The 21,359-nt window shown below is 50.4% G+C and overlaps 1 protein-coding gene across 3 annotated transcripts in view; it reads left to right on the top strand.

Annotated features, from left to right (window-relative positions):
- PAX5 (paired box 5) overlaps positions 1-21,359 on the top strand; it is a 187,421-nt gene that overhangs the window by 1,355 nt on the left and 164,707 nt on the right. For 2 of the 3 annotated variants that reach the window (XM_040481702.1, XM_040481704.1), the window contains exons 2-3: positions 12,180-12,345; positions 17,814-18,011. In XM_040481702.1, the coding sequence (XP_040337636.1) occupies positions 12,180-12,345; positions 17,814-18,011 (364 nt within the window). Of the gene's footprint in view, positions 1-5,668; positions 6,398-12,179; positions 12,346-17,813; positions 18,012-21,359 lie in introns of those variants that run through there. The other variant, XM_040481703.1, reaches the window with a different exon arrangement.

Raw genomic sequence — 21,359 nt, 5'->3', positions numbered from 1 at the left:
GCCTCAGTTTGCCCTGAGGTTAAATCTGGGTATAGGAGCCTCTTTTACGCATTAGGCTATGTGTACTAACTCCCCACCCAAACACACTCCTGGCCCTGCGGGCAAGAATTCCACTTCCATTATCCTCATGGATCTTTGAGGCCGTACCTCCACCTCAGCCTTAAATACTGGTCAAAAAGCAGAGAGAGAGAGAGAGAGAGAGAGAGAGAGAGAGAGAGAGAGAGAGAGGTGGACTTCAACTCTAAACCCAGACAACTCCCTGGGCATACATAGGTTTCCAAAATTGTAACAGGAGAAATGAGGACAGAAATCTAAGAGGTGGGGAATTAAAGCGGACTCCCCAAGGTTAAGGTGCATCAGGAAGGGAAAGGAATCCCCCTCTGCTCCATTCCCTTCCTCCTTCCCCACTGGGGTCCCTCAGAGGGTAGGACTCAGAGAGTCGCCTGCGTCGGAATGAGGACTAGGTGTTGTGTGTATGTCGGGAACGGGTCAGAGGCATGTGAGGCTCCGAGGGAGGGTCTGGGTGGCTAGCAAGGCAGCCTCTCCCCACGAGCTGTCTACCCAGAATGTAATTCAGGGCGGTCGATGGGCTCTTTGATTAGTTCAATCGCCTGAATAATCGTTTAATCAATAAAGCATTTCATTCCTCAGTGAGGCGGACCTGGGTGGGGCTGGGGGGCCCTAGTCTGGCCCGAGTTTTAAAATCTGGAGAGCCACGCCCCATCTTCTCCTTTGGGCTGGGGTAAGGGCCGCCTCCTCTGGCAAGGGTGGACATCTCAGGTGACACTGCACTTCCGCCTGTCTGCACCAGCCTGCGCCCCAACTGGGGGGAGAGGAGACAGCTGAGAAGCTGGCCAGGCTCGGGGCATCTAGGTCTGGTTCTAAGGGATTTGTGTGGGCTTCTCCCATTTCTCAACTTCAAAGCCTTTTATGGGCCACTTGACCTCCTTTTCCTTCCTTCCAACTGTATTCCATTCCCTCTCTTGACTCCAGTTTCCCCATCTGTACAATGGGGAAGGAGTATATGCCCTTTTTGCTCTAATTCCAAGATCAGGTGAGGTCAGCCTTGAGCAGGGAGCCACTTAAGGACCCTCCTGTCTAGCCTCTGATCATTGTGGTACCAAAAAGGAAAAACTGATGGCCAGAGAGGGGCAGGGACTTGTCTGACATCATACAGCAAGAAGTACAGGAGCAGGTAGTACAAGAAGTACTACAAGGAGTAGGACTGACAGGTGACTTCCCTGCCATTAGACCTCTCATTCTTGCTGGGAGAGGAGATAGAGCCCCACCCTCCAAAGGCCCTCTTGGAGAAAAGCTATTCTTGGCCAAGCTAGCTTAAGGAGTCCAAGGCCAGGAAGGCCAGGAGAGGCTGAGCACTGTCTGGGCATTGGCATCTAGCACCCTAGCTCTGGGATGAACGTGGTGGAATGATAATAATACTCCCTAGCCATGGATCTTCATCTTTCACAACTTTGGGAGGCCTCATCTCAGGGCTCTTCTCTCCATTAGACACATAGGGAAGCTGAGCCCTAAGAGAAGGGGCCTGTAGCCTGAAGACTTTGGGAGAGAGGAAGGTAGTTCCAGAACCCCTGGCCTTCAGGGTGCACTGGTAGTGATAACAAACCCTGACAAAGGCAGTTTACGTGGTTCTTGAAAAATTTTGTTAAATTCTATTTTTCACATACTTAAGTGGTTCCTACAGAAAGACCCTGATCCAGGTGCAGGAATCACACAGGAATTCACTCTGCCACCACTAGCTGTGTAACCCAGGTCAGTTGCTTTCTCTCTTTGATACTTTAAAAATGAGGATTAGACCCAGGGTAGGTGGGGGTGGGGGTGGGGGTGGGGGTGGGAGGGAGCTGGCTGCCTCTGTTGGAAGAGCATGTGTCTCTTGATCTCTGGAGTCTTGATCTCAGGGTCAATGAGTTGGAGCCCCACGCTGGGTATAGAGATTACTAAAAAATAAAAACTAAAATAAAATAAAATAAGGGTTCGAGAGAGAGGACCTACTGAGTTAAGACAGCGATAGCAGCGGCATCTTTGACTCCCTCAAACTGAGCAACTAATCTGAGCCCTGTAGGCCTCCCTTCACCTCAAACAAGAGAAGGGAGATGGGCTGGAGGAGTAGATTTCAAGCCCCTAGAGCCCTTTAGCAGTCCCAAGCCCAGACTCCTGCGTCCCAACTCCTGTGTGGCGGGTGGGGCTGACTGGGCAGAGAGAAAGAGGAGGAAGGGAGAGTATGTTCTGAGTGAGGGCAGGTTGCTGGCTGAATATCGAGGTGGACGCTCCTCTGGAGGTATTTTGGCCTCTCATACATTCTCAATGGGCTTTTTTTTTCAACAGCAGAACTTTCAAAGGCGATTCCACTTCCATAAATTGAGTTTCTTCCCGGATGGTTTCCTTTCCCAGTTTCCTGCCTCCAGTGCTTAGCACAGGGCCTGCCGGCCCTGCTCAAAGTTGTACCGTTGGGGATCGTAACCCCGTGACTGTTGGACACAGCAAGTCCCGACCTCATTCAGTGCCATCGTTGAGACCAACTCCCTGCTAGTCCTTTCCATCTCTCATTGCTTGTCTCTCTACTAGCCTCACTCAGACTCGTGGGCTCATGAGCCCTCAGAGGCATGACTGTGGCGCCGAAGCCCCGCTCCTTCATGGAATTGCTGTGTAATCTTGGACTAGTCCTATAACTTGTCGGGGCCATTGTTTGGTGGCCTGTAAGGCTGGGCTAGGTGGCCAGGATGTTAGGTCTGGTGGTGCCTCTTGGCATTAGAAGTTCCCAGAAGACGGCTGCCTTGGAGATGGTGAATAACCCCCACCCAGAGGGAAACTTCCTCTGTCATGGGCACCTGTCGCCCAACAAATTAGGCAGCCCAGCTAAAGCCTGTCCTGAAGCAGCACGCCTCTGTGTGAAGTGGGAGTCCAAGCTATTCCTGCTCAGTTAATATCTGTGGTTCCATCCCTCTCCAGCAGTACTTCCAAGATTCTGTCCAAGCTGCACAGGTATTGGGAAGAAAACTGGTTTGTGCCGGCATATCCTAACTGGGTTCTTTGATTTGGCAGCATCCACACCCTCACCTCTCCCCCAAACTCCCTGCCATCCCAAGAGTGGCTCTCTTCTGAGAGAGGTTCCCAGCCCACAGCTTTTCCTCTATCTTAGACTTTCTACGTGACCTTGGACAAGTCCCTCCTCGGCCTCAGGTTATGCATCTGAAAAATGGGGAAAGCAACGCCTCAGGGCCCTTTTGGCTCTAAGACTTTAGAAGTTGTGGTTCTAGGCCCAGACTCAACGAGTGTGGCTGGAGGTGTCCCTCAGGGTGTCCCCACACTCCCGACTCTCCGGTGGGAACGCTGAGCCACCACTTCAAATTTTAGTCAGTTTTTATGCACCTCGCGCCACCGGGTGGAAAGAACATGGGAACCAGGATGAGTAGCTCCTCTCTGCTTTTGCAGAGATGGGGGTTTCTGCTCCAAGACGGGGTCAGGTTTGAGCGGGTGGGAGAGGGATGGTGGGGAGGTGGCGAGGATCGGGACCTGCACGGTCCCAGACAAAGGAGAGACAACGCAGCCACTCCACCCCAATGCACACCGCAGCCTTCTGGGCCCCAAGAGGCCGCTTGGGGCCGTTTTGCGCAGCTGTGCCCTGGAGGGGGTGGGGATGGTGTCAGCACCGGAAACTTATCTACCGGTTAGGGGCAGCTGTGTCTGGGACAGTAACAGAAGGTGAGACCGAAGGCTAACTCAGTGTAGGGAAGTGGCGCAGAGGTAGAGAGAAGGGAGACTGAGGCAGAGAATGAACCAGGATTCCTCTCAAGGGCAATCAATCTGTGCTCTGTCTTCCTTACAAGCCTAGGTCTGGAGAAGTTATCTCAGAGCCCCTTTTTATGTTTAATATCAGAGGATCATTACTTGTGAATTACAAATGGTGGGTTTGGGGACCACTTCCATGAGCTGCTGGGGCTAGAATCTTCAGTGTATTTGCCAGTGCCTCCTGGGTGTAGAAGGGCTGTCACATGCTTCCTTTTCAAAGTCCATTCCTTTGCTTGTTGTCTTCTGGACCAGGGGAGTCTGCTAGAAATGCACGCATTTTGTCTTAAAGGCAACAAGAAATTCCCCGGAAAAGGGAAGGAGGAGTTTTCTCTACAGCAGCCTGGTGTAGCACGCCTGTCTTGGCGCAGCCCTTGCAGATAGAACTGGCCTGCCCACCTGCCTGCTTCAGGGACCCTCATTAGCACTGGACTAACACGACTGGCTTCATTCAGTTCCCAAGAAGTCTTGCGTCAGATGCAGTATTACTCCTGGAAACAGAATCCTTCAGCTGCGCACCACTAGCCCCCAAAGCGTCTGGCAGTTCCTGGTCTGAAGCTGGAAACAGAGGCTCAGGGCTCAGTGCTTGGACAACCTGGTCCAAAGCCTCAATTAGTCTCCTCTCCCAGGAGCACCCTGATTACTAACTTTAAAGGGGTGTGAGATTTCTTTCCTCTCAACGTCTCTGCATTTCTGTTAGCTCAGAATTGGGGTGTCCTGGGGGTAAAATGAGGGAGGGAGGTGGACGAGGCGGCGGCGGCAGCGGCTTAGTAGGCTCTTGAAATGTTTAAAATTGTGAAATGTTTCCTCTGGAAGGAGTTCCATTAAAAACTAGGTAAGCCAACTCTACCCATTTTACAGATGAAGAAACTGAGCTCAGAACCGGGTAGATGTGCTCACACTACGAGTCTATTGCGAATCTGGTGGTGCTTAGATTGAAAACCGGATCTCTTACTGCGTTCCGATTTTTCCTCTAATATCCGTGTGTAGATTTTCAGGAGACTATTCCTCCACTCTCACCGTTCACCTCCCCATCCCCACTTTGGCCGCCCCAATCTCTTAGGGCATTCCAAGTTCCCAGCACTGCGGCGGGGAGATCAGGCTCCCGCGGGATCTTCGGCGGGACTCTCCAGGCCCTGTGTAGATCCCCTTACCCCTCCCCCCATCCGCGCTCCGCTAGGCCTTCGCCCCGCGCGTTTGTCAATGAACGTGGCGCCGCCGCCTGGGCCCCGCCCCCCATTCTCTCCTATTGCCCAGGTGTCCGCTAATCAGGCGGAGCCCGCCGGTTGCTTAGCCAATGGGACGCTGTCTCGGGCCAGGGCCGGCTGCCACAGCTCTGATTGGCTTGATGAAGCGTGATTGGCAGGTCAGCCCCCGCCTCGCCCCCGCCCGGAGGGAGGCTGAGCCCCGGGCGGCGCTGTCCACACGCAGCGGGTCCTGAAAGCGGCTCCGGGGCGGCGCGGTGGCGCACTGTGCGCGCCGAGCAGGCGGAGGGCTAGCGCCGGCGGCGGCGGCGGCGGCGACAGCGCGGGCAGTCAAAGCCGACAGCGGCTCCATCTCAGCACCGGCAGTCCCAGCGGCCTTGGTGGAGAGGACCTTCCGCTCTCTCGGTCCCTCGCTTCACGCCAGGGGCAGGCGCGGCGGCCGTCCCGGAAGAGGCAACTGGAAAACAGTGGAACCAAACCCCTGAGAGAGGGCAGCGGGGCTCGAAGAGTTGGTGGGCGTGAGGCAGATACTCAGGCGAGGAGGCGACTGTCGCTGTTGTCCCCATTCCTGGTCCCAGCGATGGGGGAGCATCGGGGGCCGGGGGAACTTTGAAGGCAGAAGCTCCGGGGGTGTGAGAGCTGCAAGCTCCTGGGGACTGAGGAGTCACGGCCCCAACGTCAGTGACGGAAGCGTCTCCGAACCCGCCGGGGCCCCAGCGCCGCCAGAGAGGAAGTTCTTTGCAACTTCGTCCGAGACGTCGGAGAGCCGAGTAGAGAGAGGCTGGGGCTGCAACTCCAAGCCCCAGAGATTCAGAGAAGCAGAGAAAGGATCCGGTGGAGACCGAAGGGTCGAGGAGAGACTCCAGAGGCAGCGAGGCCGCGGAACCAGCCTGTCAGTCCGCGGGCCTCGCTGCCCCCTGAGTGAAGCCAAGGGCCGTGTGTCCCGAAGGCCTCCTCAAAAGCCGCTCCTACCGGAGGCCGGGGGCTCTTTGCCGTCCCGGAGACGGGCCCCTACGCTATGCCCCCGAGGCTGCCGGCTGCTTGGCCGCAGCTACTTCGGCCCGGGTCCGCAGCCACTGCCTGAGCCAGCCCGACAGGGAAGCCACCAGGACTTGGGCGCCCCGCTCCCAGCCGGACGGCACTAGCACCGTTTCCCGCCTCTAGGCGCAGCTCTCGGCGATCTCCAGCGGAGAGGCTCTGAGAGAGGCCCGGCAGCTCCAGCAGCGTTTTCCGAACCCAGATCGCACAGAACCCGGCCTGGCGGCTCGGCTCCCTAGCCGCGCTGGGCAGCCCCTTGGCGCCGGGAGGCGGCGGCGTGGGCCGGCCTGCAGTCTGGAGCGCCCCGATGGAAATACACTGTAAGCACGACCCGTTTGCATCCATGCATAGTAAGTAGGCGGCGAGCTCGCTTCTCTCACTCTCCGGCCGGGACGGGGTTGGGTGTGCCGGACCGCGGGGCAGGTACCAGGGCCAGGAGGACTCAGGACTTCCGTAGCAGCGCAGTCAAGTTGGCAAAGTGCAGTGCTCCCAGGCAGGGCATGTGGAACGACGCGCCTGGTTGTCCGACCCAGAGCTCGGCCAGAGCACCTGGTACCGGGAATCCCGCCTCCAGCAACGCGTAGTGTAGGCAGCGAGTTGCAGCCTCTCCAGGGGTTCCGGGCAGCAACATCCCAGCGTGTTGGGAGAATCCTGGCTCGGACCTGAAGAGGGCTCCAGGCCTGGCTAGTTGGAGGGCACGAAGTTGTAGGAGAGGTCAGTCTAAGTCTCAGACAGTGCCCCACACCCCAACCTGGGGTGGTGCCTTTTACAGCCGTGGGGCATCGAAAGGGACTGAGGCTTGGAGGGAAATTTGGGGCCCTGACCAGCACCTGTGTACTTGTATGTGTGGAAGAAAAGGCTGAGAAGTAAGCAAGGACACCAAGTCCAGAGCTCTAAAGGCGCCCTGGAGTTGAGGAGTGGGATCTGAAAAATCAACAAAGTGGCGTTCCCTCAGCCGAGCTTAGAAGCTGCCGATTCATACAGAGACCCTTAAAGACACTATCAAGTCCTTCTCTTCAGGACACTTGCCTCATGATGGCTTCACCCCTTAAAAAAAAAAACCCAGAGGTCAGTTAGTCATAACAGGCACCCCCCCCCCCCCCCCAACAGTGGCTTCTGTAGGAGACGGGAAGGGTCATTCTGGGCACAGGCGAGGCCGACCCAGCTGCCTCACCCTTCGGGATCTGCCAGTTCACCCTTTAGCACAGCTTCCTGTGAGATGAGCGCTTCTCTCATGGTGAGTTAACGCCGGATTAGATTCGGAGATTTCAAGGAAATTCCAAGTGGAACGAATCGCGTTTCCCTTCTGCTCACTGCAGAGCTGGGCCGGAGCAAGGCGCCAGGCTTTGGCGGCATCTAGCAGGGTAGCCTGCTTGAGTCCCACGGGCAGCAGGTCAGGGAGTTGCTCCCGGACTGGGAGCTTACCCATGCCAGGTTTCCTTCAGACAGCCCAGGATCCTGCTTACTCAGCCGTGAGTCCCCTATTTAACAAAGGCAGCACAGACCCGGCTGGAGAGAAGGCAAGCTTCCGAGGCGGATTTGTTGGTTTCTGCCCTGGAGGGCCGAGTGGCCTGGTAAGCAGGGAAATGCTGATATAAGCGGCAGGGGCTGGTTGCGGGCAGGTCAGTTTCTCTTTGTGTCAATTTCCCGAGTGCAAGGTAATCCACCAAAGCAGTGAGGAGATTTGCGTACAGAAGCGGCTTGCGCTGGTCCTACCCCAAACGATTCTTCACCATTTGGGGCCTGTGCCAAAACGGTTTCCAGTCCATGGTGACCCCAGTGTTCCTGGCAGCCCTCTCTGGGGCAGACTTGAGCCATGCTCTGGGGAGGATCTGTTCTCGCAGTGCGAGCGAGAGAACAAATGAGTTGGGGTCAATACTCTGAGAGGTGGACGAGCCTCTTTAGCTCAGCTAAAGGGCGATTGGGGGACAAAATGGAGAGGGTTGACCCCTGCACTTCTCTCCTTGCCAGCCACAATTCACAGAGTCTCGCTGCCTCCTGCGGAGAGCCGGGAGCCCCAGAAGTCGTGCCGGCCCTTGGGGAGATAGCATCAGAACCAGTGGTCTCCTGGCTTATGCATGAGGGTGGAGAAGGCAGCTCCTTCCAGGTGCTGGTTAGCCAACCGAAAATGCCAGTGTCTCTGTCCCTCCTTGTCCCTGCCTTCATCTGCCCCCTCCTCGAGAAGTGCTCCCTCCTCCCATTTTCAATCATCCCGGCAGCATGGTGGGGGGCTGGGCCCCAGCCAGCCTAGCTTTCAGAGCTGGCTTCTCTGGAAGTGCCTTGGTTCTGACGCCTAAAGCTATTTGCTTGTACACTGTAGTCCCACCCTGGCCCCCAATTTGTTGGCTATTGAGGGGGGTCAGCTTCTCCCCCTGCTTCCCCCATCTCCCCCATTCCCAGTGGAGCAGGACATCATCTGTGGGGAGGTGGTATTGGGGGAGGGCAAGGCACTGCTGGGAAATTGGCTTCTGTGTTCTCTTGCCCCTACTCCCTATTCTAGACTCATCCTTTTCATCAGCACAATGGCCTCCCACCATCCCCGCATAGATGTCTCCTTCCCCCAGGTAGGGTTTCCAGTTATAAAGCACTTTCATGGGCAATCTCCTACCTAAGTGTCATCTAAACCCTCTGCTACACCCATTTTACAGAGTATGATAATTGAAGCCAGATAGACAAAAGGACTGACAGGAAGTTTACATGGGCAGAGGTGGAGCTGGTTCTTGGGTATCCTGGATTCATGGAAGGGGAGAGGGAGGGACTCAAGATTCCAGAGAGAGGGCAGTGGCCTGAGTGAGTACACACATGTGCAAGACACTCTCTCTGTCTGGTTTCACTATACCTGTACTCATGATCGGACTGTCCATCTGTGTCAGCGCCTGTCTGTCGGTTAGAACCCATTAAGGAAATTTCATCCCTTGTCTTTCCCTGTGTCCCTGTTTGCATGTCTGTGTGCCCCTTCATTTATCCTCTCTGGTGCCACTAGGAGGAATTTCAATAACCCTGTGGGGTTCTGGAGTTCAGTCTTCCCTCTGAGTCAGCAGAGACCCTCTCCCCAGGACTCTTTACCCAGTCGTGGTCTTCACGATTTGGATAGGGTCCCTGGTGGGTAGTATGTCCTTATCAGGGCCTAAGGAGCATCTGTGGAGGCCAGCCCTTCCAGACCAGAGCCACAGAGGCCTCGGGGTATCTTCAACCCTTCTCCCCTCACCTTCTTCCAAACCCTGAATAGTCTTCCCTGTGGGGTCAGTATCTGTGTGTCTGTTTCCTGGTCTTTGCCTTGATTTGTTTGCATCTGTCTCTGTGCCAGGCTCTCTGAAAATTCTACTTGGCCTTGAGAAGTGTAGCTGAGAACATGCACCGCTCAGGAGGTGAACCCTCACCCAGCTGAGGTCCATAGGAAGTAGAGGCTGGGACTTGGGTCCTCTGAGGAGATGCAGGGCCGGAGCCGGGGTCCCAGAAAACAAAGATTCTTCTCCAAAGAAGTCCCCTGTCTTCCAGATACCCCTTTACTGGGCTTCCTCCATTTTCTCTTCTGGTCTTCTTGCCTCCCATGTACACCACACTCACCTTTCTTTTCCTTGCCTGTACTAGCTGATCCATTCCTTTTTCTCTTCCTCTGCCTTTCTAACCTGAGGCTTCCCTTCTGGGCTCTCTGTCCTTGCTGTCTGTGTCATTTAGTTCCTATGCATTGCAACCTTCCCCTCCCTTTTCCTCTCTTCTTTCTCCATCCTGCCTCCCTCTTTCAGGCCTCTGGTTTTACTTCTTTCTAATCTCAGGGTAAATGGGAGACACTGTCTTCTCTGAGCAGGTAAATTACCTCCCCACCACCCTTGAAATGCTCTCTGTTGGATAGGACTGTGACTTAGGCAGAAAGGGCTCACCTAAGTGAGTTTGGGAGTCTTCCCAGAAAGTTGAGGGAGATTGGGGGCTCCAAGGTCATCCTGAGTCTGAGGTCAGCTGTGGTTATTGGATCGGACTCTGGAAGAACATTGGTAGCCTTGTCTTTGTGGTCAAAAGTAGAGAGTTTGGGGCCTTGCTGCCACCTAGAGTGCCCGACCCTGGGGGTTTTTCCCTGGTGCAAACGGCCCCCGAAGCTCACAAATGTCCTGCAGGACTGCTCTTGGAAGTTAAGTCCTCTTGAAGGTTGCCACTCTGTTTTTGGCAGAAATTTTACATTGCCAGTGGTATAGGGAACAAGCGATTGCAAATGGGTCACAATGCCTGGGCTATAGGTTATCTCAAAAGTGCTGGATGCTTTTGGCTTCCTTCTTGTCCTCTTAGATGGGCTTGTACCAATTTTGAATTTACTTTCTTCTTCAGGCCAGCCTGTTCTTTAAAGATCTGTACAATCCTTTTTTATTAGATGCTCCCAACCCCAGAACAAAGCCTTCTTAAGGCCCTCAACCAGGGGTGGCCGCAGTCTTTCTGTTTTGGGTGAACTACGCAGTTTTCTTTCTAACTGCAAAATCCTGTTGGGGATGGTTTTCCTTTTTCTGATGTTTGGGGTGTTTTAGAACAATCAAAACCAATGAAAGCTCGTTTCAAAAATGAGAGAGAAATTCAGCTAAGAATTAGAATTAGGTACTGTCATTACCTATAAAATTATGTTTTTCCTTGAAATCAGTCTGAGCTTGGAAATTTGGGAAATATTCAATTAGGACCCTCATGGGAAACTTCAGTGAATAGCTTTGGCAGTTTTTAGGAAATAGGTTGTGTTATGAGTGTCCCCCCCCCCCTTTTATTTCAGATGTTGTTCATGAACTTAGATAGTAATTGAGTGCTTGGTGGGGGATTGCTGAAATGAGGTGGCTATTTTATGTTTTAGAGCTGGAGGCAGTGTGTGTGTGTGTGTGTGTGTGTGTGTGTGTGTGTGTGCATGTGTGACATCTGAGATGCCCTAGCTTCCCTGGTACAGTCTAGTCTCAGGCAAGTCCCAGTTTAGATAGAGATTTCCCCATCATTGGCCTCTGAGCTGCCAGCAGCATTGATAAATGCTTGGACTTGGCTTTTGGCTTTTGGCTGTCCTTAGTGATGTCAGTTAGTGGCTGATTAACAGCCACAAGGTCAATGATGTTACTTACATACTGGATGTTATATACAGTGGTGCTATACTGGATCACTCTGTGTTTACTGGTTTTGCTATTCATTTGCTTGGATTCCTGTTTCCCTCCAGATGGACTTTGGTGTAAGAGAAGGGAGCTTATTGGGTGGAGGAGACACTTTCCTGGACTCCTTTTACTTAAAATCCATCTCAGAGCCCTTGTAAAACCTGGGACTCGGAAGCCTTCTCCAGCTTCTTTATTTCCCCTAAACCAACTTAAAGCTACTTGTCATTTGCAAAACACTTCAGCAATTCCAAGGAAACTCTTTTATAACAAATCCTGATGTGGTAGAGTGGAATGTGATCCTCTGACCCATTTCTTTTGTGTGCTCTGAGAGGGTACAGTCTGCATGTCAACCTCACCTTTTTTGTTTGTTTATTTTTTGCCTTTACTGAGCGATGCACCCCATCTTGTTAAAGAAAAGATTTTTATCAAGGCAGTGGTTGGGTTTTGTTTCAGTACTCTGCAGACACTATTTAAATTAAAAAAAAAAATCTTTAGCCTTTGAATCAGATTGCTGATTAAAAAAACCCAAAACCCATTTTCCCCCCTGAGATCTAGGTTTATTGGAGTAGTCCTTTTCACTTTTACAGATATTTGCTAAAAGGAAAATAGTTATATTTTTAAAAATCTCTTTAAATTTGATGTATTCTAAAACATTTTCTCCCCAGGATCTTTCATAGACCTCAGCATCATGCATGTAATAAGTTAGGTCTCTAGTATAGATTGGGGTCTTTCACATAGTCCATTGTTAACAAAAAATTACAAGGCAAATTACAACAAAAATTGAAGGATGGGGATGCTTGTTATCAATAGCCCGACTGGCTGAAGATGGACAAAGGCAAAGGTTAATTTTAAAAAGCAATCTGAGGGGCTCATGAAGCCTGCACGATCAGACTCCAGGCTCAAGATCTCCAGCCTGCGGCCATTTCTGATCAGAGGGGCTGTGGGCGCTTACAACACGCTTCTTCTCTTATGTGACTGGTTCTAACCACCCTTTCTCTCTGCTTTTGTTTTTGATCTGTTTCAGGACATGGAGGAGTGAATCAGCTTGGGGGGGTTTTTGTGAATGGACGGCCACTCCCGGATGTAGTCCGCCAAAGGATAGTGGAACTTGCTCATCAAGGTGTCAGGCCCTGCGACATCTCAAGGCAGCTTCGAGTCAGCCATGGTTGTGTCAGCAAAATTCTTGGCAGGTAAAGGCAGAAGCTGCAGGCTTCCCTTGATTTTTCAAATAACGACCTAAAACATGACCCAGTAGCTGTCCAACGTGCGGGTGTCATTGAAAATCATGGTGGCACTTCACCCACATGCATAATACTTAAGAGTTTGCAAAGCTCAAGCCATTCAATTCAAAGTAGTCCTGGGAAACCCCTGTTTCAAGTGACATGTGGAATGAGGTGACTCAATCAGGAATGACATGTTTTTTGAAAGCCTGGTGAATTATTCCAAAGAACCCAAGAATAAGAGGTTCTTGGGAATTTCCCCTACACATGTTAGGTGAGTCTGGGGCCTGAGCAGGGCTGGGTGGAAAACCCACAAGTTATAAAATCACGTTATTAGAGTTCAGTGTTTCATTTTAATGTCTTCAAAAAGCACATTCCATTTTTAAAAGTCAGCTGTCATTTTCAGTTTTTGGTTATCACCAGCCTTATTATGTTGGGCTGTAGTATTTTCCTTCTACACATTTTGTTTCCTTTGTAGTGACAGGCATCCTAAGCGTATATTAGAGAGGGAAAAAAACTCAAACGCTAACTCTCAAATCTGACATTTGAAACTTGCCACTTGACCCGTCGATTTGCAGCAAGCAAAATACGAATAATGCCAATTCTCCCAGAGGGCTGTAGAGCCCAGCCTTCGAGCACTCCCGTGTGTTTTCTCAGGAGAGCTTCAGTATGGTCCAGGGAAGCTTGTTTTGAGAAGGAAACAAATCTACAGAGGCCAAGTGCCTGAGCCAGGTCTATCCAGCTAGTCAGTACTCGGACTGGGAAAAGGCCTCAAGGATTCTTGGACCATTGGCATCTTACCATACTGCAAAGCCAAAGCCACAGGCTTGTTTCGGGGCACGTGAAGTTGTTCCAAGTCTGCTCTGGCAGCCACGGGTGTTCTCAGGTTTAGTTGTTTAGAGCTCTCTCAGGATTTTTCTCCCTGGGTCAGGAAATCACCTTGGTCCTGTAGCTTGCATTATGATTTGAGAACAGATGCCTGAAGAGAAAATAAATATTTTGCAGTATGTCAGTGATATTGTGACTTTTTCTTGCTCTCTCCCTTTCATCTGCTGGAATTTAAGAAATTCTTTTAGATGGAAGGAATAACAGTTTCTAACCTTGGGGAGCCTTGCTGGAGGCCCAAGGAAGAGGTTTCAAGGCCCGGGGTCTGGTGTCCCCTTTGGGGACCTTGATCCTTGTGTTAATTCCTTATCCCTTACCTACCTCGGGTCGCCTCAGCCAGGGAGGCTCTGGGCTCCACTCCTGTTTAATGCTCAGCAGCGAATGAGCCCCAGCCAGAGTTCAAGGAGGAAGGCTGGACATTAGCACAGTGCTCTTGTGCTAGGAGGACGTTCAAGGAGGACGAAAGTGAGGATAAAAGAAGAAAAATACAGGAGAGGGAGATGAAGAGAAAAGAGAATAGTTCATTTAAAAGAGAGAGAGAGAGAGAAATAGAGAAATGAAGACAAGAAAGAAGGAAAGAGAAAAAGAGAGAGGAAGGAAATATTTGAGATTATCCCAGTGTCAGGCTTCAAGAGCCAAGCGGATCTTTGCTATCTTCTTGGGAAGCCTCTTCATTGCATTGAGAGAGAGAAAAAAGAAGGCCCTTCCTTTGTGTTTGCTGAGACATCTTTGCTGAGCCGACATTTTGCTAGCTATCTGAAATCTTCTTAGGACGAGATGCCGAGCCCTTCTTAGAGGGGACCTCCAGATGCCAGGTCCTCATGTTCTGGTGCCCCGAAGCCCTCTAAATCTCCCCTGGAGACCAAAGGGGACAAGGACCTTCCCAGGCAGAGCCGGCAGCCTCCGGAGGCCCAGAATAGATTTGTCACTAGGTAGAGTGGCACTCGGAAGTTATGCGCCGCTCTGGTGCCTGGCCGTTTAAGTTGTCAACAATAAATTGGAATTTCATAGCTCATTATTTTCATAACTAAGAACCACAGTGGACAAAATGTCACTCTAATTAGAACTGCCTCTTAAGAAACAAGTTCAGCCCTAAAACAGTGTGACTGGGAATTTCTGAACTGGGCTGTTCCATGCACTTATTTTATTTTATTTTTTCGGTTACCGAAGAATTTGGTGGGTGCACTCGGAGCGACAGATTATAGAGAGTGCGTTGTGTGTGGTGGCCGTGGTTTTCAGAGGGTGCATGACAAGGTAGGCAGAGACCCTCGTCATCTTGGGAAGGTGGCGATTTGCCAGGAGTGTGGGCATTCAGTCCACAGAGCTCGAGGCTCAGGAGGGGCTGGAGAGGCACAGCCTAGTGGCATGTGAGGCCCATTTAAATCCACCCAGAAAGCCTGGCTCTTGTCTTCTTTCACTGGAGCCTGGCTGGGAGGTTCAGCCCGTTTGGAATTGGGTGGTATGTTACACAGTAAGAAACACTCAGAGGATTTTAATCCGCAACACGTGCTTTTTATGTTTTGCAAAGCTTTTTCTCAACCATTCTGCATTTCTGCCCGTGTCCTGGGAGGCAGGCAGGGTAAACATCCTCCCCTTATTATACAAATGGGGTCACTTGGAGGCCCAGAGACGCTAAGTGATTTGGCCAAGGTCACACAGAGCCACTGACTAACACGCCCACCTCCTCACTCCCAAACGAATGTTCTTTGCACGGAACTACACTGTGTTGGTGGCTGCCGTTTGTCTGTCGTGTGTAAGCCAAAAGGTGGCATGGCTGTTTTGCTGAGATGAAAGGGCAGTTTTTCCGTCTGATTCCTTACTTTATACAGTTGCCAATTGGGGTTTCCCCTGGGGTGCCAGGACTGCCTTCTAAGGGCCAGGCTGATGTGTCAGTCGAAAGGCAGACGGAGACCTCTTCGTGTGAACACCACAGCCTGCTATGGTTGGCACTGCTCAGGTGGGCTGGGTGGAGAGCCCCAGATCCTGCCACCCCCGCTGCTCTCTCAGCTGCGGCAGGAACAGTGCAGTCCCATTCGAGTGATTACAATTGGAGTACTTAGCCCAGGGTTGTCCTTGCGTCTGTAACTGCTGCCCCCCAAGCCAGTGCCTGTCCTAACAGGTGCCCAGAGAGGAGTGAGTGAGTGAGTGAGTGAGTGAGTGAGTGAGTGAAAAGAGGTCTGTGAAATGCCTGGTAAACAGTAGAGCTTCCTACAATTGTCATCATCCCCATTATCATTTTAATTTTCACAGTCAAAGCAGAAGTTTGCTCTAGTGGGAAGAGGCCAGAGTCAGACTTGAAAGCTGGGACCACCTCTGGCTTCCAAAAGGGAGTTGGGCAAGGCACTTGTTCTAATCATCAGTTTCCCCTCCGTAAAACCCCGCTGGCCCCTTAGGATTGACGTGGAGATCCAGATAATTTGAGGCAGAACTCTGTAAATTTTAGAGCCCTGTGCTGAATAATGAGTTATTGTGTTGATAGTAACAAATGACTTTTTATTGTAAAATTGGAAGGATAATTGGAAGCTGCAGAGATTGCTGTGTGCCTTGATTTAGCTGCCTTTCTAAACTTCTGACAAAATAGTGTTTTCTTGGATGTTTCTTAAAGACTGTGACTAATAATTTTTCAGTAATTACAGAAGGGGGGAATAGGTTGCATTTTGCCTTATTGTCCAAATTTAAACATGACTCACTTTTCTCAATGAAAAACAGAATTTCCATGTCCATATCATTGCTCTCAAATTATTTCATCTGTTTCTAGAATGTCCATTAGGTTGGCCCTAACTAGATTTCTCCAGGCTGAGACTTTCAGCATCTCTTTATTTATTTATTTTAAGTGTTTATTTATTTTTCAGAGACACAGAGAGAGAGAGAGAGAGAGAGAGAGAGAGAGAGAGAGAGCGCATGAGTAGGGGAGGGGCAGAGACAGAGAGAGTAAAACACAGAATCTGAAGCAGGCTCCAGGCTCTGAACTGTCAGCACAGAGCCAGACGTGGGGCTTGAACTCTTGAACCAAGAGATCAAGACCCGAGTTGAAGTCGAATGCTTAACTGACTGAGCCACCCAGGCACCCCTCAGCATCTCTTTAAATGTGACTAGTCATTGGGTCTTGGGTAACACTTCCCACCCATCCCATGGGAGAATCGTCTCTTTGCCTTACCTATTATAAACTCTTTAGGTTGAAAATTTACCAGTCATTGCGGTGCATGGCTGGCTCAGTTGGTAGAGCATGTGACTCTAGATCTTGGGGTCGTGAGTTCCAGACCACATTGGGCATAGAGTTTACCTAAAAAAAAAAAAAATTACCAATAAATTTAAAAAATGTCCCCTTAGGTAAAAAAAAAAAAAAATCTCAACTACAAGATAATCTCTTTTGCAAGCGGAAGTCAAGAATTCCTCTGTAAATATTGAGAGACATCCAGTGAAGGCTCAGATTCAGAAAAGGAATCAAGTAATTTTTTTCCCTTGAAATGATCTTTCACGGCACTCTTCTCCCCCGTCTCGGTTTTACTGTAAAACCCTGACATCCTATTTGTGTTAACGAGGAAGAGCTGATAGCATGGAAATGTCCTTAGAAACAGCGATTTACCTCAGGGGAGGTCTCTGGAAGAGCTGCGGTGACTTGTGGTTAGTTTTTATTTATTTATTTTTTTGATTGCTTGGGTTTTGACTTGTATATAACACATATTTCCAGTTAACTCTGGAATCCAACATTTCCTTTCATTTTAGGCTAGGGCTATCGTTGTAATCTTATGGCAAAAAAAAGTTGCACTTAAGGGATAGTGTCACAGAATGCAGATGGAATCTGCTAGGGGATGTGAGTACTGGTAAATTAAAGGTACAAGCCAACTTTCTGGGGGAAATTTTAGCTCGGGGGCCAGGCCACTGTCCTGATTTGGCCAATGGGCCTTGTGTGACCCTGGGCAAGCCTTTTAACCTTCATGGATCTCTGTTTTATACCTGTAGATGGGGACCTGTTCATTCACTTATTCATTCATTTATTCATTCAAAATATGTATGTGCTCTAGAACTGTGGTGGGGATCAAATGGGAAAGCTGACTTCAAAGTTTTCTGTAAACTCTAAAATGATAGATAAATGTGATAGTTAATTAACTAATTAATGCATAGCGTCTGGACCAGCACTGTCCAATAGAAATATAACACGAGCCACGTTTGAAATTTAAAATTTTCTGGTAGCATATTAAAGAAGGAAAAATAAACAGGTATAATTGATTTTATATATTTTATTTAACCCAGTATATGAAAAATGTGATCACGTTAGCATATAACCAGTATAAAAATTATTAATGAGATATTTTACCTTCTTGTTTCTATACTAAATTTTGACAATCTTGTGTGTGTTTTATGCTTACGGTACACCTCAATTCAAATGAGCCATGTTTCAGATGTTCCAAAGCCCCATATGGCTAGGCTAGCTAGGGCTGCTGAATTGGACAGCACAGATCTGGATGTTTTCTGGACAGAGTAGCTATTTTGTTGCAAACATCCATTTTGCTGGTTCCTCATGGCTAAGCTCCTTTCTGCTTGGGTCCTAGGTATTATGAGACGGGGAGCATCAAGCCTGGTGTAATTGGAGGATCCAAACCAAAGGTCGCCACGCCCAAAGTGGTGGAAAAAATTGCTGAGTATAAACGCCAAAATCCCACCATGTTTGCCTGGGAGATCAGGGACCGGCTGCTGGCGGAACGGGTGTGTGACAATGACACGGTGCCCAGCGTCAGTTCCATCAACAGGTGAGGGGCTGGTGCCTGTGGGGGGCTAGGGATCGGGGGGAGTGGGGCATCCTGGAGGCTCTGTGAGTGCCTTTCCTAAAAGTCTGGTCTCTCCATTCATCCAGGCCCCTTAGGGGTTGTTGGACAGGAGGGGTGCTAATGGGGCTAGATTGATCTCTCTGTTGCCCTTCTTATCTTTCCAAAGTAGGCAGGGGTCCTAGACTCAAGGAGGGAAGGCCATGTCAGTACCCAGGCTGCTTGAGAGTCTTCTGAGCCCAGAGTGATTTCTGTCACTCTCCCTTTACCGCCGCCTCTGTGTGTGGGACACTTAGCAGCAAACTGTTCTGATCAGGCCTTGACAAATGTCACTTCTTTGTAAGCCTGTGCTCAGGGTCTCCGCACTGGCTGATATAAATCAGAGCTTCCAAGGAAGAAAATCCCTGCCTCCAGTTTGGGCAGAGGTTGAGCCGTTGAATGTGGAAAACAGAGCCTGGACTTGAAGTTGAGAGATTTGGTTCCTTGTCCCAGTTCTGCCACAAACTCCAAGTGTCACCCTGACAAAGCTCTTCCTCTCTTTAAGAGCTCAGAACCTTGGTGGTCCTGATGTAGGTCAGTGATCTCCAAGAGTGACGTCCAGGACACCAAGATGCTGTGGAGTTAGGGAGCTGCCCTCTCCCCAGTTTCCCTCAATGTCACCCATGGAGAGAAAGAACCAGAGAAATACCATGAGTACCAGGCATGGGATCTTCCTGGGAGCCACAGCGGCACCTTCTCTGAAGTGTGATCCAGGATATATCTAATGGAGCTTTCAGAGCTTCAAAAAATTTCTGAAAGAAAGTATTCTATTATAGGGGCACCTGGGTGGCTCAGCTGGGCAGGCCCCCGACTTTGGCTCAGGTCATGATCTCATGTTCTGTGAGTTGGAGCCCTGTGTCGGGCTCTGTGCTGACAGCTTGGAGCCTGGAGCCCGCTTTGGATTCTGTGTCTCCCTCTCTCTGCCCTTCCCTGGCTCATGCTCTGTCTGTCTCTCTCTCTCTCAAAAATAAATAAACGTTAAAAAAAAATTTTTTTTAAAGAAAGTTTTCTATTGTAAACGGCAAAGTCTCAAATCCGTTAAACCTATAGAAGTCAAGGATGAAGTTGTGAGGTGAACAGAAATGATTGTTCTCTAAACTCCACAAAGAAAAGAGAACCAGCTGACTGAAAACTTGAATGGTTCCCATTTCTCTAAGGTCACACACTACCCTTGTCCGTGCAGAGCCTGTCCAGGCATAGCAGACCCCTCACCCCCCAGCAGAAAGAGGTGGTCAGACTAGAATGTCCCTGAGATCCCTTCTGGGCTTGATGGTTATTCCTTCTGTGATGACTCGAATGCACAGAATCACTGTGTGAGTGCATCTCTTGATGTTTTGAGACCTGCTATTTCATAAGCCATGAGCCTGTTTCCTTTCTCTCAGCAAGTCTTTATCTTGGTCCTGACATCATGTGAGGTACAGAGCACAGAGAGGGGCACCAGGTACACTGTCTCGTAGTCTCCGTTCTAGAGGGCCTCCTTGCGTAGGATGGCATTCAGGCATGCATGAGAATTCTGGTCAACCTGAATTAGCTGAGGAGATAGCAACGGTTGTGGTGGGTTTGGGGTGGGGGGGATAACTTCTGTTCTTCTGGGTTATGGGGGCTCCAGTGTGCTTTGGGAGTCCCCTACTTCTGGCACGTTGCAGGATTACTGTCACACAGAGCAACATGACTTTTTCCCATGTCTCCAAGAGCCCTCGTGTGGAGTAAGGCATACAATGCCTAAAGCAATCAGGGAACGGAAGCCTTCTCTTCAGAGGAACCTCCACCGAACCCATGGTCAGGCTTTGGGGGCCCGCAGATTTCCCAATGTAGGGTGTACGTGTAATTGGTGGTTTGAAAGATAACCCTGGCTTGCCTGTGGGGGTCCCAAGCTCCTAATGCCTGCTGTTGGCAGGCAGTAATGTAACAAGTGAAGAAGGCTAGGTATGAGGTGATAGGGAAAGGTGGGGTCTGTGGGAAACCAGACAGCACAAGAGTTACTGAAGGGGTAGGTGCTTCTCAGCTCCAGCCGAATGCCTCCAGGATTTTTTTTTAAGTTTATTTATTTATTTGGAGGGAGAGTGTGTATGCGCCCGCGAGCGTGCGAGTCCACCAGCAGGGGAGGGGCAGAGAGTGAGGGAGAGAGAGAGAATCCCAAGCAGAGTCTGCGCTGTCAGCTCGGAGCCCGACACGGGGCTCAGTCTCATAACCAGGAGATCGTGACCTGACCCGAAATCCAGAGTCGGACGCTCTACCGACTGAGCCACGCAGGTGCCCTCCAAATCTCCATATTATTAAATGGTGGCAATGAATTTCAGTGAAAAAAAAAATGCCTTACAGGACGAGCATAACTCATTTGCAGGGCTCCAGCTTATATCTTCTGTAATACAAGGATGAAAACGGTCATCTATTTATGATGAATTTGCTTTAATGTATTTTAGAAAAATATAAGTGGAACACCAAGCCAGTGAGTGTGAACTTTATGAACTATCCCTCCCATTTACGGTAAAGAACTCGTATTGCCTCATAAAGTAAGTCTAAGTCAAAACGTAAGTTACTTGAAAGGAAGATACGAAGTGAAAAGAGCACAGTGGCCCGACGGAGCGGTGGAGGCCGTGAGGCGGGACTTACACGAGTGTCTAGGGAAGCCGTGGACCAGCTGGTGCTTTGTGCTTGGAGTTGCGCTGGGCGGCTGCTTGCTGGTTGCTGGGGCCGTGGCTAGCCTCAGGGGCTCCTGTGTGTCCACAGCGGTGGCTGTGCCTCTGAGGTGTTTTCAGGTCTTTCGTCTCCTGTAGCCCTCGAGGCTTAACTCTGTTCTTTGGCAGGTATAGAAACTGAGGCCCAGAAGAGAGGTGTAGAGGAATGATGATTTTGAGGTAGAGATGGGAGTAGAGTCCGGGACCCCTGATGTTAGTAAGAGGAGGGCCTATCTCTTTCCACCATTGCCCTGTAGGACTCTACCCGTGACAGAACTGAGGATCCGAGAGCAAAGAGGCAAGGAGGAGTAAAACAGTCATTCCTACCATGTCCACGCACCTCGCAGCCTTTGCGCTTTGCTGCGTGTCTGCAGCTCCCTCTGTGGCCCACAGCCCTCTCCTGGGCACCCTGCTGGGGGCTCTTCTCTGGGGGCACACTGTGGCACTTCACTCAGAGCTCTTTGTGTCTTTAGCCAACCAAGCCAGCAATGCAGATGAACAAGGACACTGTGGGTGCCTCCCTCCCACCGCCACCCACCTCCCCCTGCCCCGTCCACGAAAGCCTGAGCCATCCCTGCGTGCAGTTTTATTTTCCATATGAAGGCAAAGCTGCTCT

The sequence above is a fragment of the Herpailurus yagouaroundi genome, unplaced genomic scaffold (assembly GCF_014898765.1).
Source record: "Herpailurus yagouaroundi ecotype Mexico unplaced genomic scaffold, PumYag 160, whole genome shotgun sequence".
NCBI lineage: Eukaryota > Metazoa > Chordata > Mammalia > Carnivora > Felidae > Herpailurus > Herpailurus yagouaroundi.
This window is presented reverse-complemented; position numbering and strand designations above follow the sequence as displayed.